Raw genomic sequence first — 14,731 nt, 5'->3', positions numbered from 1 at the left:
TGGTTCAAATTGCCACTGATATAGCAGTTAATTAAGAAAACATTTTTGTAATAACACCAGTCAACTCACATATTGAAGTCCAGACAGTAGACTTAATTTATTAATTAGCGTTATTACAGCTGTGAAAACAAGCAGACGAGTGAACTGTATTCACAGGCTTATACATCTGACATTCCAAAGGGATCACAGCTTGCACTTTTACCATGTGACAAAGATCAAATTCAAGTCATGGAAGCAGTTTATTTGTAAATCTTCTCAACTATCTGAGGGGGGGGAACATTACAAGTATTGTGACAGGGATGTTTCAATGTCAGCACATAGTTACAGATTACACCTGTCATCACCTGAGGTGATACCAACAGTATACACATTTCTAATGAAACTTTTGTGAAAGTGAAATGGCAGGCATTCTGCTGGTTAAGGCTATTTCTGTAGCCATGAAAAACATTTGCTAAAAATTGAGGATTTCTGTCAAAAGATACAACACTAATCAACCGTAACAGCACAAAGCAGTTCAAGACTAGCATAGTGCAAATTTGAAGCTGACAAGACAAAATAGTGGAATGACACAAGAAGCGTTGATACAATGTCAGAAAATATGCAATTGTATGAAAAGGAATGCAGAAACCACAAGTGTTTCTCTGAAAGACAAGCCTAGAAGATTGAAACATTTTACATTCAGAAACTTTTCTCAGATCAGGTGTGATTTTTTTTGTGGTAAGTATTGTTGGAGCTATGACATATCCAGTCAGTGTGAGGCCTGAGGTTTCACCAGCTCGTAGCGTCCCACCTGCCCTTCCTGCAGGAGCTGGCCAATGAGCTGGTCTTTGTGCACTTTGCGGCTGACGATGAGGAAGCGCAGCCTGCCCTGGCCGTATGACTTACTGCGCAGGCCATACTTCTGGGATATCTGGTGGATCTGCTTGCGTTCATCATTGTTGAGCTCAGTGGAGAAGCGCAGGTCGTCCTGGCGGTCTGAACTGGCATAGTTACGGATGATGTCCTCGATGTTCCGTTTGGTGAGCTGATTCCCAGACTTGTCCATGTCCATACCTAGTCCCTCTCTGGAGAATTGCTCTTTGACCTTGATGGGTTCAGAGATGCCCTCCCCTTCCCGGCCCAATCCGCCACCCTTCCAGCCCATTTTGCGGAGTAGCTGATTCCCAATATTGTCCTCCTTGATCTCCTGTCTCGAGGACTCTTCACCAGAGCGAGTCAGAATCTGGTGGCGAGAGAGGGCATCAGCATTACCCTCCTTCCTGAGGTTGGATTTCACCACAGCCTGTGTTTGCCGGAGTGTGGCCAGGGCCTCCTCTGCTGCAATGTGCTTCACCGTTTTCTTGGGTCCGATGCCTGCCGCTACGTATTGACCCTCCAGGAACACCTCACACCTCCAGCGGTGGTCTGGTAGCACTGTGAACTTGTAATCGGCAGATACCTTGTTGAACTGGGCAGTGTCATTGATGATGCAGATGGCATTGTCTGAGTTCTCCAGGATGACCAGTTCACTCAAGTGTTTCTTCCTACCACCCTGGTTACCGAAACGACCACCCGATGGGTCAGAGTGATGGTTCCCTCGAGAGAACTGCTGTGGTTGTTGTTGCTGCTGCCGGGCTGCCTGGTTCATGCGTAGTTTCCTCACTGCCTCTTCAGCTGCTGTATGTTTAGACGTCTTCTTACTTCCCCTGGCCTGTGCCACCAGTGCATCCTGCAAGTACACGCTACATTGCCATGCACTGCTGTTGGGGACCACGTCGAACTTGTAGTCAATCTTCATGCGGTTGAAGGCGGCAGAGTTGTTAAGAATGCAGATGGCATCATGAGCGTTGTCAACAACGACAAAATCTGTCCAGTGCTTGCGTTTGTCAGGCTCATATTGACCCTTGGAGCTAGGCGTAGGCTTGTCCTCTGGGTTACGCAGTGCCGGTAGAAACGCAGGGGTAGGGCAGTGCGTTTGGCAGACCACAATATCATTGACCAAGGAGTGTTTGAATTTGCGCTGCACTACACGGACCTCCACCAGTTTAAAGAAAAGCTTCATAGCCTGCTCAGAAGCACGGTCCCTGGCCCCGTTTTTGCTGCCAGAGTAGCCAGTAGCAAGGTAAACACACTGGCATCTCAGCTCACAGGCATAGCCATCAGTCGGTACTTTCCTGTTCTTGGGTAGGTCTGCTGGAGGGATATCCTTGAGGTTGACATAGACATACTCCGGATTGGTTTTACAGGCCTGGATGCTACGGCTCAGCATGAAATTGTAGTTAGGAGATTCAGCTCCACACATGAACGCAGGGTCTCTTAAAGTGACAGCTATGGCGGATGCCACACTATTGATCAGCCTTTGCTTTTCATCCAGCACGGCTTGAGATATGGGGATGGGTTGTGAAGAAGACCCAGAGACAGATGAGGGGCTGCTCCTCCCTGGGCTGCTGTAGACTCTGCTGAATGGTCTGCTGGATGTGGGTCTGTCCTGCTGCCTGAAGCCAAGGCCTTGGCGTCCTGAATCCCCCCAGCCCCCTGATCGACTACCCCCTCCATATCCATCAAATCTAGGGGCCTGAGCATATGTGTCCGGATGCCTAGTGCTGTGGAACTCGTATCTGGCCGAGTAGTCCTGCTGCATTTTAGTCATATAATTTGAGGCGGATCCTTGGCTTCCATGACCTAAACCACTTGTACTACCTGAGGGTATGTCTCTATCTCTTTCTCTATCCCGCCAAGAGTCAGAAGAACCGTATGATGAAACTCTGTCGAACGCAGGCCTAGCTGCAGAGGAGTCTGTAGCTCGGGTGCTGCCATAAGAGGGACGGTCAGAGTCTGAGTCCCACTGTCTCACACTGTTCACCTCACTCCTACGGCGCTCCTTGTCATTCTCCTTCTCATCATTGCCAGACCTGCCACTGCTGCCACCACTAACAAAGTGCACAGGCTCAAATCGTGGTCTGGAACCAAATTTGGACACTGGCATTTTCCTCATTGGCTCTTCTCCTAACATTAAAGAACAAAACAGAGAATCAATCAATGACAAGCGTATAACAATCAACGAGTAATTTTTCATCTTCCAGCAAATTAGAAAAATACTTTAAAACAGTGGCAAGGAGTTCAATTTGAAGAACCAAAATCACTCACTGCCATCTGATGAATTGGGTCGCTTCTTTGCTTCAGCACTTGGAACCAGGTCAAAGGAGGGCATTTCGCCAATGTCAATCCTTTCAGCCATGTCCAGCACCTCTCACCTCAGATCAGAACCATACCTTTAAAAGAAAACAGAGCTATATAAAAAAGGTAATCAAGCATAATGTGTATTTCTATGCTAGCACAGTAAAACAGTTAACTTGGCTCTACTACCGGAAATACTCTATTAGGGAAAGAACCTTTGTTCCCACATAATTCCCACATCAAACTGAGGGCAAAAAAAAAATATGTAGGCTACATATGAACACAGGTTCATATTAGGCCATGATTCCGACAAGGTACGCCTATGTCCTTATCCAGGTGTCAGGAAAGGCCTTGTGGGCAGAGAAGACCATCCTGCACCACATGAACAACGAGAACTACTGAGGCTGCTCAATTTTCAATTTGCATTTGTGTCACAATAAATTATTTTATGGCCAACCACTGTTTCTCACTTTCGAAACGCATTGACATTGACTTGGCTCTGTAAAGGTAATTATTGGAATGATGGCAAAAAATAACTAGTGCTAGCTCACAAGATCAGTTTACAGACTGCAACAAAGAAAATTAGCGAACGTTACCTGGAGTGTAATCATTACCCAGACATGCTTCTATTGGACAAAGTCAAGTAGGCCCCTCCCCATTTCGTTTGAGAAACGTTTTGCAACTGAGACAGCATAATGAATACGCCCCAGCTGACAGAAAGGCCACCATCATGAGTCGCTAAGAATGAATGTTATGGCTAACGTTAGATAACTAGCTAAGAATAGGCAGACTGATGTGGATAAAAATGCTATTATTTATGGCAACATTAACTACATTTCTGATTAATTATGACTCCTTTGTGTGCAAAACTTCTCTAAACCGTATTTCCTACGAAGTATAACCACAGAATTTCTAAACCCAGAGGGGCAACATCGCCGGAACGCTTGCGAAACAGACCAGGGTTTGAGAAGTGAACAATTATTCCTTAGTTAATTTTCTCGAAATCTAAAGACACAACTTAGATTCAAGCAAATGTCTTAAGCAGTTGAAGATGTTATTACTCCAACCTCGTGAAAGTGACAAACTGACACGTTTTCATTTTCGTCAAAAACAACTTTACATTGACGGAGAGCCTATGATTTAACCGCCTGTACATGCGCAGTTCTGCAAGAGACAACCGTTAGCCCCGATGACGTATTTCTACGCATGAGCTTAACTAGCCGACATCGCCAACAAGTGAGATCTGGGATTTCTATTGGAGAAGCAGTTTTGGCCTATCTTCATACTGTACTGTCTTTGGTATAACGTTACCGAGTTAACTAGCACGCTACGTAGCAACTAGCTAGCTAACTTTAGCATAACAGCTAACTACGTTATCATTGACGCACACAATCAATTCTTCGTTTGCTAATTTGAGTTGTCTACAGATTAAATGGTAGAACAAACAATCTATTTTAAAGTAAACCAGATTTTAGCAGACGAAACAAGTGACGCAGTAAACGAGCAAAGATGGCTAGCTAGCTAGCTCACTGAAAAAAGATTGATGCATCATCTTGCACGGGAATGTGATATGGAGCACGAGACAGATAGCTAATTGTCGAATTGTTTTTAGCTGAAATTAATATATTAGCCACTTACCTCAATGCAAAGTAATAAGTCCGATGTTTCTTTGTGCCCTTGGTGTCAGTCTTCCACTAACATAGTTCAATGTCTAGCGAGCGGCTTCGCCTTTGGTCATCACCATAACATCCGGGGGGGTCGTCAGTAATCATCCCAGTCACAAAGTCATAATTATGGATAAACACCAACATCGCCTATTTATTTCCTTAAAATCTGATTTTAAACCTAATCTTAACCACACTGCTAACCTTAAATTAAGATCAAAAAGCTATTTTTTGTTTTCATTCATTTTTACGATATATCCAATATTGACTTTGTAGCTGTAGTAACTAGTGACAATCCGTCAACGTTCCATATAACCACAGATAGAACAATGAGACAGATTTTTCAGCGAATGTATAAGTGTGAAGCATTCGGTTGGCGTATCCACTCACTACCACATATGGTGGTGAGAGGAAGTCCAATAGTCGACAGTGGGAGAATATTGAGCAGATTCATTTTTGTCAAAATTATGGACATTTTCTCATCGATGAAACATTTGATTTCAATACCGTTTTCTGCTCCCAAAACTATATGATACGAACGGAGTGGACTGCGTTTTGTAGATTTTACCCTTTGCCAAAGTTGTAAAAAATGTGCAAGGGCGAATTGAGCTATTGCACACGCGCACTCTACAAAGCAGGCGTTCCCTAACAGAAATATGCAAATACATGCTACAACGCGCCAATAGGATATCGCTGCCTCGTGCCTGGCTCTGCCTCCCTACTTGAATCTTCTGCCCACTACCTCATTTGTTCCAATTGAAAATGACGTGTGGTGGTCTTTCTGGGGTTAGTTATAAAAATCTTTGCTTTTACAACCCTCCATTTTCTAGTCCATCTAAAATCATGGCGTCTGGAATGTTTCCGCATGCATGCGCTCCACCTGAGAACCAGAAGGTGTCAGTCTTCCTCTTTACTTTCAAAGTGCACCAAAAATGTGGGGCTTATTTCAATGTGTGAATATTTATATAACACCAATGTTTATTTGCACAACTAAGTAATTTGGCATAACAAAACAAATGCACACTTTATTTTCATAATTTTATTGAAAAAGTACATCAATGGAATCAAACTACAATAAAATATTTCATAATTCATTTGTGGTGTGGACAGATAATTCACTAGGAGGGGTGATTATGGCAGATGCTAGAAAAATGTATGACAATTTCTTACACCAAAATGTAACTACACAGAGAGAAGAGTCACATCCAAAGATCATATCTCATAAACAGGTCTCCACTTCAATACACAAAATATATCCTTATAAATTATACAAATATTTCCATCTGTACCTAGGATTCAACTCCATCTCATTGTAATATTTGGCAATATGGATGCTGAAAATTGTGGAGAAGGGTATAACAAGGAGTACTACACAAGATAAAACTGATCCAAACAATATAGAGCACCAAATGTGAAATAGTGCAAGACGGAACTGTTAGGTGAGAAAACAGCTATGGGAGCAAAAGGTCAAGATCACAGAAGTGATGAAATAAAAGAGCATTAGACATGCAAAATACAGAATAGGGTGATGGTAGTTAAAGCACAATGTGTAAAGGGCATTAAATGTGACCTACATGGTATTTCAGAACGGAAAGGGTGTTTTCACTAAATAAGTGCTTGACATGAATACGGCTCTGGCTCTTCTAAGTTGCAATGAAACAACCTATGCAGTGAACATAAAGATCACTGTTTTGGATCGCAATTGTCTTTTGGTTTTTAACTGACAAAAGTATCTACTAGTCACACATGTATGGTTAGATGTCACACTTTGCTCTATCAATCACCAAATGAATGTATTTTGGTTTTATCAGTGTTTTATTGAGATCTGGGTTATGCTATTTTTATTCAAAACTAACTCCCCCTTTGAATGAGGAGCACATTAATCATATAGGTTATTTGTAATAGTATCGGTTATTTCAAACAGAATCAGCCCTTCTCAAAATGGATGTAATATATGATTGAATGTTATTACACAAAGACTTCCTTAAAATGAACTGTTAATGAAATTCAGATAGTTTTGTGAAAAATATAAATTAATCCAGAGCCTTGGCTCTGTTACAATTGGTATGATGAAACCTGATTCGATGTGTTTCTCTTGAACAACCGTTTAGAATCCTACCTCAGCAAAGCTTTGTTCATTCATACACCAAGACGGAGCTGCATAATATTAAGTGTGAAGGACTCTCACCAGCCAAAGTGTACCTTGATTAGGTGACAAAACGTAAACTATCCAAAAAATACCATGTGAAGCCCACATTAGGCCATGGTCAACAAAGCAGATGAGATAGAAGTTTAAAAAAGGTTAATGCAGAGAGAAAAGACAGGAAGAGGAAACGGGTGCTTAGTTCTCGTTGAAGCTGCAATCCCCTCTTCAGACAGGTGGGCAAGACAGATTAAAAGAAGCTAGAGAGAGGAAGAGACAAATGCAAAGTTACAAGAGAGGCCCAGGCAACAGTGCTTACCAGAAGGCAGGGTTCAAGATAAATAAGAAACAAGGATTACTGACATTTTGGGAGGAAAGACAGAAAGTATTTGGGTTTTCCTAAGGCATGTATAGTTGCTACTGTACTTCAAATTACACAAACTACATTACAAATGTACTGTCAGTGTCGTAAAAAAAACTACTTATATAATACCATACTATAGCTGACTAATTCGATTTGAGCATAATACTGATTTAAAACATTTAATAAATAGCTTAATCCCTTCATCGAAACAAGTCTAATTAACAGCTCGCAGCAGATATTATGTCCTCTGAAAATCCCAAAAGGGTATTCAATGTCATTTAATAAATCAAACATGGACAATATTAATAAACCTAATATGATGGAAAAACTACCAAGACATGCACAACAACATAGTCCAGAAATGTCAATCTTACAGAAACAAAGAGCAAATGCTGATATTAGTCAAAGTCAGCACAGCAAAACCACACGACATGACAAAAGGCATAGCCATAGACAAGATATTAAGATTAAGCCACATAGTGAGCACATATAGTTAGAGCAGCAGTGATATACATACAGTTGAAGTTGAAAGTGTACATACACCTTAGCCAAATACATTTAAACTCAGTTTTTCACAATTCCTGACATTTAATCCGAGTAAAAAGTCCCTGTTTTAGGTCAGTTAGGAACACCACTTTATTTTAAGAATGTGAAATGGCAGAATAATAGTAGAGAATGATTTATTTCAGCTTTTATTTCTTTCATCACATTCCCAGTGGGTATGAAGTTTACATACAGCCAATTAAATATTTGGTAGCATTGCCTTTAAAAATGGTTTAACTTGGGTCAAATGTTTCAGGTAGCCTCCCACAAGCTTCCCACAATAAGTTGGGTGAATTTTGGCCCATTCCTCCTGACAGAGCTGGTGTAACTGAGTCAGGTTTGTAGACCTCCTTGCTTGTACAGGCTTTTTCAGTTCTTCCCACAAATGTTCTATGGGATTGAGGTCAGGGCTTTGTGATGGCCACTTTAACTTCCTGACTGATGTCTTCGAGATGTTGCTTCAATATATCCACATCATTTTCCTCCCTCATGATGCCATCTGTTTTGTGAAGTGCACCAGTCCCTCCTGCAGCAAAGCACCCCCACAACATGATGCTGCCACCCCCATACGTCACGGTTGGGATGGTGTTCTTTGGCTTGCAAGCCTCTCCCTTTTTCCTCCAAACATAACGATGGTCATTATGGCCAAACAGTTTCATTTTTGTTTCATCAGAGCAGAGGACATTTCTCAAAAAAGTACGATCTTTGTCCCCATGTGCAGTTGCAAACCGTAGTCTGTCTTTTTTATGGCAGTTTTGGAGCAGTGGCTTCTTCCTTGCTGAGCAGCCTTTCAGGTTATGTCGATATAGGAATAATTTTACTGTGGATATAGATACTTTTGTACCTGTTTCCTCCAGCATTTTCACAAGGTCCTTTGCTGTTGTTCTGGGATTGATTTGAACTTTTCGCACCAAAGTACGTTCATCTCTAGAAGACAGAATGCGTCTCCTTCCTGAGCGATATGACGGCTACATGGTCCCATGGTGTTTATACTTGCGTACTATTGTTTGTACAGATGAATGTGGTACCTTCAGGCGTTTGGAAATTGCTCCCAAGGATGAACCAGACTTGTGGAGGTCTACAATTTTTTTTCTTAGGTCTTGGCTGATTTCTTTTCATTTTCCCATGATGTCAAGCAAAGAGGCACTGCGTTTGAAGGTAGGCCTTGAAATACATCCACAGATACACCTCCAATTGACTCAAATTATGTCAATTAGCCTATCAGAAGCTTCTAAAGCCATGACATCATTTTCTGGAATTTTCAAAACTGTTTAAAGGCACAGTCAACTTAGTGTATGTAAACTTCTGACCCACTGGAATTGTGATACAGTGAACTAATCTGTCTGTAAACAATTGTTGGAAAAATGAATTGTGTCATGCACAAATTAGATGTCCTAACCGACTTGCCAAAACTATAGTTTGTTAACAAGAAATTTGTGGAGTGGTTGAAAACAAGTTTTAATGACTCCAAACTAAGTGTATGTAAACTTCCGACTTCAACTGTATAGGGGTATCTTTTAGTTAGTACATAGAGCAGATTAATGTTTTTTTAAACCAGGGTCCGCAATGCCTCTCCTCAGCCTTGGGGTACCGGCTACCCACAAAGCCTGGTCCCTTAGCAAAGCTTGAGGGTGGAAGCACCTACTCAGTGCAGAGCCAGGGATTACTGCAAAGGAAAGGTAAATACATAGAGCAGTGAACAGCGGGACTGAAGCAGGGTGTGAATGACACCACACACCAAGGCACACCCTGCCAACCCAAAGAGCTGAGGACAACAGTTCCCCAGAAACGTTGAGACAAAGAGCAACTTGAGAAGGGATTGTGAGAAGTTGTAAACCATACCTACTACACCCTTGTACAAGAATGTGTAAGCGTATAAGAGACCATTTCAATACATTTAGATGGCAACAAAAGGCCCACATCTGTGGACACTCGTCAGGCCAACTGTCCCACATGATTATATTGAGCAAGGACACACAGACATGTTTTTGGAGGGTGGAAATGTTTTTCTGATAAACAACACCCTGTCCTCAAGATACAGATATGAAGGAAGTGGATTGGAAAATAAAACCCAACAATCTCATTGGCACTCACACAATCTGCCAAATACAGGAGTGTTCCTATCCCCAAATCAAAATCAAATTTGATTTGTCACATACACATGGTTAGCAGATGTTAATGCGAGTGTAGCGAAATGCTACGAAATCCTGTTTCTCTAGGAGGGATGGAGAATGACTGCTGGCTCAGTCTGTTCAGACAAAAGCAGTGCAGTAGTATAAGACTGAATACTAACTTGACATTTGAGCACCTAACTTAAATGCTCATGCAAGTCTCCCACTGAATTCAATTCAGGATTTATGTGAAATTCCAAGTTACGTCCCAAGTTAGGATCCAGCCCTATGAATTCAGGTTAGCAGACAATTTTGCTCTGTAAAGCTCTGTAAGGAGAGTTGTTTTGACAATAACAATGGCGTGATATCTCAAAACCCTTGAATGAGAGTTAAATATGTAGACCAAAGCTAGTGTTTTCAACTGTAATCAGAATCTATGTGAAACCCTAATATCCTCACATGCAGAACCCACTTACGTACTATGTTACTGCTTCATTAAATATTTCATACACAATAATCGTGGCCACAGTTGAAATATTTGGTGAAATTCCCTCTTTATTTCCCTTGGAGATGAAGTATTTTTTGTGTAACACTGATACAAGTTTAATACTGATCCCTACATTATTGTTATTTGGTTAAAAGGCTTCAAATATGATGTTATATGTAAAAAAAAATCTAAAAGTCACAATTGCACTGGAAATATACAAAATCACATTTGTGTAAAATGTGCAAACGTGAAAAGCTAACAAGTATGCAGATAGTGTACAAGTATATGAAAAACAATGAGGGATGGGCAAAGACATGACAAGAAATCATTCATATTTGCACATGCACCAGGCTAAGATGAAATAACATCAGCAGTTGACTAACGCTCACTCTCTCCATAGCCTGAGTGCCAGTCTGTTTGTGCTATCATGCCAACTCCCTGTCACTCATTATTCATGCCATGTTACGAGCAGGCAAAAGCACAAACAGATCTGGAACTAGGCTACTCTCTTGATAGGTGGTGGACAACATGCCCTCATTCAAAACATGCAATAATAGTGTCTTAATTTTTTATAATTACACATTATATTGCAACACGATATCAGCGCACATCGTCATAATGTCATACTATTGGAGTGGTTGATTATACCCTGGTAGTGTGTAGAATAGTGGTGGTCTGAAACATGGACCGGAAGATGCTAATGAGCACGCACACAGACAGCTATGTCTTACTATACTAGTGAGATCTTTTGGGGGACCAACAACTGATTTCCATTCAAAATCTAATTTTCCCTAACCGCTAACCCTAACTCTTAACCTAATCTTAACCCTAATTCTAACCCAAAATCTAACCCTAAAATAGTCATATTTACAAGTGAGGACCAACAAAATGTCCTCACTTCTCTGAATTTTAGTTGGTTTACTATTCTTGAGAATACTTCTGGTACTTACAAGTATAGTAAACATGTGTCCACACACACACAAAAACACCCACTCCACTGGCCTGGTCAGACCACAGCTGATATACATTTCACCTTAGCCTCCACAAACTCCTGCCTGTCACAACAGTAGTTGTGCATGTAAAAGTAAAAAGCACACTCAGTCATGCAGAACAGGTCAACAACAAAAACAACAAGAAAATAAATCTACTTTCCAACAGAAAGCAAACAGGCAAACAGAGGATGATGGCTCGTAACAAAAAGAACATACAAAAACAAGCATCTTTAGCGCAAAAAGGATGTGTTTGAGTCAAGGATTCCCATTCACAGTAATGGCTGGATTCTTCCACAGTGCAGGGGCATGTGTGGGGTTTGGAATGGGGGAGAGGGGGAGGGCTGGAGGGCACAGAGAACAGCATGGCACTGCCAGGGATTGGGTGAAAAATCATTCCTACAGGAATCCTTAACTGGAAACGAGAGAGAAGGACCATTACTGCTTTCTAGGGGTTAACGCTAACACTGGTAGATACCACAGGAGGCTGCTGAAGGGAGGACGGCTCATAATAATGGCCGAAACGGCACTAATGGAATGGCATCAAACACATGGAAACCAGCCATTACCACGAGCCTGTCCTCGCCAATGAAGGTGCCACCAACTTCCTGTGATAGACATACTTTTTAATCAAATGACAGAATCACATTCTTCATGTTAGTGGTAAAATGTAATGTTAAAAGGAACATGCACTTAGGTTGTTACTGTTTATAGGACTTACGAGTGAATGGGGGTGGGGAGATTTAGAGTATCTGTTGAAACTAAATTGACTTGGTATGCTAATAGACACCACACCAACTCAGTGGCCTTGTGGTTAGAGTGTCCGCCCTGGGATTGGAAGAGTTGGGAGTTCCATCCCGGCCAGGTCATACCAAAGACTATAAAAATGGGACCTGATGTGTCTCTGCTTGGCATTCAGCATCAAGGATTGGGGGTAAGGTCCTGTGATAGACTAGTGTTGTCCAGGTGGTTTACTTGTACATCAAGCTGACTAACGCTACAGAAACAGGAGATAGGCTCCTGCCGTTTGGGCTTGTGCAAGGCTCCTTACTTTATGGACTACCACAGATGGGGACAGCCGAAGAACTATTTTGGAACCCTTTCTGTTGATGAGTGTATGGCTGAGGCTGTATGAATAGCATATCTCTCAGTGGCTTTTTCTTTTGTATCAACAAAGAGGTGGGTGTCAAATAGCTGAAGGATCAACAACAAAAACATTGCTATAAAAAATCCTTGTACACAAGGATTGGCACTATAGCTGAACAGAGCACTAGTGTGACCCTGCAGTTTCTGCAGGACTCTGAATGTCTCTTTGTGTAGTGGCTGGGCAGGGTGGACCACAAAAGCAGATTGTTGTGGTGTTGATAGTAGACATATTGTTGCCTGCATTTCTACCAGCTGCTAGACGTTAAAATACTTATTGAAATAAATGTCTAATTATAATTTGAGGACTCCCTTCTCATTTAAGTTCAAATATGTGTTAAACTCACATCTGATTAACATGTATTTAAACATTGATTTATGTGCTTTTTGTCATTGGTTACCAGGGGAACAGTTGAGTATGCAAGCCTTACCAGGACAAGATGCCTCATGCAGCATGCAGCAAGTGGAGGAGTTAACTGTAAAACAGCATGGATGAACATAGGTGACACATGCACTCACAGGAGATATATGGTGCATTCAAGACAACTTGGAAACTAGGAACCTCAGAGTTAAATATGTTTTTTTGTGTAGAGCTTTCTATTGGCTGATTCAGATATTTTCAAAGTGGGAAACTTGGGCCTCATCTTTCTACAACCAGTTTATAAATCGGAAATGTCAGTTTCCGAGTTGTCTTGAACGCGGCAACACATACACATGTCACATCTACACCACTCACTAAAACATGCCATGCTCATGTCCTTTGGTTCCTGAACAAAACATTAATTTGTAGCATACGCTATCTACAGGCTTATATTTTGCACTAGATAAGGAAATAGAAAGGCTCCAAGTTTGGGATCCATAGGTTTAGCAAACGAGGAAGTATTAACTATCATTCATACGGCCAGTTTCTCAGACAAGATTAAGCTAGGCTTTTTAGTCTAGGTCAAGCCTTAATCTGTGTCCAGGAAACTGGCCAATAATGTTTTGATCAGTAACCCAGAGGCATGAAGTGAATGGGGAGGAGAGTAAAGTGAACCATGTGAGGTGCAAAAACAGCTGCCTGGCAGGGGGGGAAAGTCCAGAATTCAGAGATAGTGGAGAGAAAGGACAGAAGAACTGTAAAGAAAATCATTTAGAATTGAAAAAAGTGCAAGTGTCTTCTTTCTTTCTAACGGGGCCGGTGACAGGGCTCACATCAGCTTGAATACACAACCAGGAGTGATTACCAACATGAAGGGACCCACGACAACAACTCTGTCACCATGGCCCTAATACTGCAGCCCTATACTACAGATAAAACAAGCTGTAAAAATTACAACCAACATTCCTATGGGATATAGGCCTATACCAGCAGTGTCCCTAGTCTAGGGTCAATACAATCAGATTCCTGTAATACCAAGTCTAATTTAGATTAATCTGGTTTACATCTGGTTTAGGATATTACTAGATATAGTACTCTACTCTGTAGAAGAATAGCAAGTCCACCTCTATACCATAGTTATAAAGGAATAAGAGCAAAGGCTGTTAAGCTAAGCATCATGACATCTATTGCTCCTCCATTTCAAAGTAATCAGTCAGTTCCGTTGATTATCACTCATCCATTAGACTGGGGAGAGAAACCACTCAGTGCTCAGTGACATTAACGGTCAGGCAAAGAGTTCCTGGAAATGCATCGACACAAGGCAAATGAAAGCTTCGATAAGGAGTTTGTCATTTTTCTAGGTGTGGTGTGTGCCAGGCTTCTTTATATCTGAGGTGCAGTGATGCAAAAACAGCATACAGTGGTCCACATACATACAGCACAGAATTAAATCACATTTCTATTTTGATCAGTCCATCCCACTATCTGTATCACCAAATACACATGCGTGGATAGGGAAGGACAGTATTACATCATTTTGGATGGCACCTATTCTAAGTGGAATGAATGACCCAGTGTTCTCCTATTATTGTATAGGCCTGAATTTTGGTTAATGAGGCCCTGAATGTTGATTTGGGGGCCTTTGCGCTCAGCCTGGAAAACAATCTAGGGGAAACACTATAGTCACAATATATCCAGTTGGTTTTTGTTCCTCCTAGATCAGACTGCTCCAGTCTAGTATCCCTAAGGAATCCTCAAGTATAGCTGGGT

The 14,731-nt window shown here is 41.5% G+C and overlaps 2 protein-coding genes across 7 annotated transcripts in view; both read right to left on the bottom strand.

The window, feature by feature from the left end:
• Nucleotides 1–70: 70 nt before the first annotated feature.
• On the bottom strand, nucleotides 71–5,209 carry LOC109864890 (NF-kappa-B-repressing factor). The gene is made up of 3 exons (XM_020452931.2): nucleotides 4,795–5,209; nucleotides 3,127–3,251; nucleotides 71–2,985 (listed from the first exon to the last, which is right to left on the bottom strand). The coding sequence occupies exons 2-3, from the start codon at nucleotides 3,215–3,217 to the stop codon at nucleotides 749–751; spliced, it is 2,328 nt and encodes a 775-aa protein (XP_020308520.1). The 5' UTR covers nucleotides 3,218–3,251; nucleotides 4,795–5,209; the 3' UTR covers nucleotides 71–748.
• A 632-nt stretch (nucleotides 5,210–5,841) lies between these two features.
• Nucleotides 5,842–14,731, bottom strand: part of LOC109864886 (septin-6) — a 45,642-nt gene continuing 36,752 nt past the window's right edge. The window contains exons 10-11 of one of the 6 annotated variants that reach the window (XM_031797562.1): nucleotides 13,032–13,076; nucleotides 5,842–7,223 (exon numbers count right to left, since the gene is read on the bottom strand). In XM_031797562.1, coding sequence (XP_031653422.1) covers nucleotides 13,073–13,076 — 4 coding nt within the window. In that variant the 3' untranslated portion in view covers nucleotides 5,842–7,223; nucleotides 13,032–13,072. Of the gene's footprint in view, nucleotides 11,873–13,031; nucleotides 13,077–13,096; nucleotides 13,800–14,731 lie in introns of those variants that run through there. The other 5 variants (XM_020452924.2, XM_031797560.1, XM_031797561.1 and 2 more) reach the window with 5 other exon arrangements.

The sequence above is a fragment of the Oncorhynchus kisutch genome, linkage group LG19 (assembly GCF_002021735.2).
Source record: "Oncorhynchus kisutch isolate 150728-3 linkage group LG19, Okis_V2, whole genome shotgun sequence".
Classification (NCBI taxonomy): domain Eukaryota; kingdom Metazoa; phylum Chordata; class Actinopteri; order Salmoniformes; family Salmonidae; genus Oncorhynchus; species Oncorhynchus kisutch.
Note: the sequence above shows the minus strand (reverse complement) of the source record. Positions and strands in the feature narration are given on the sequence as shown.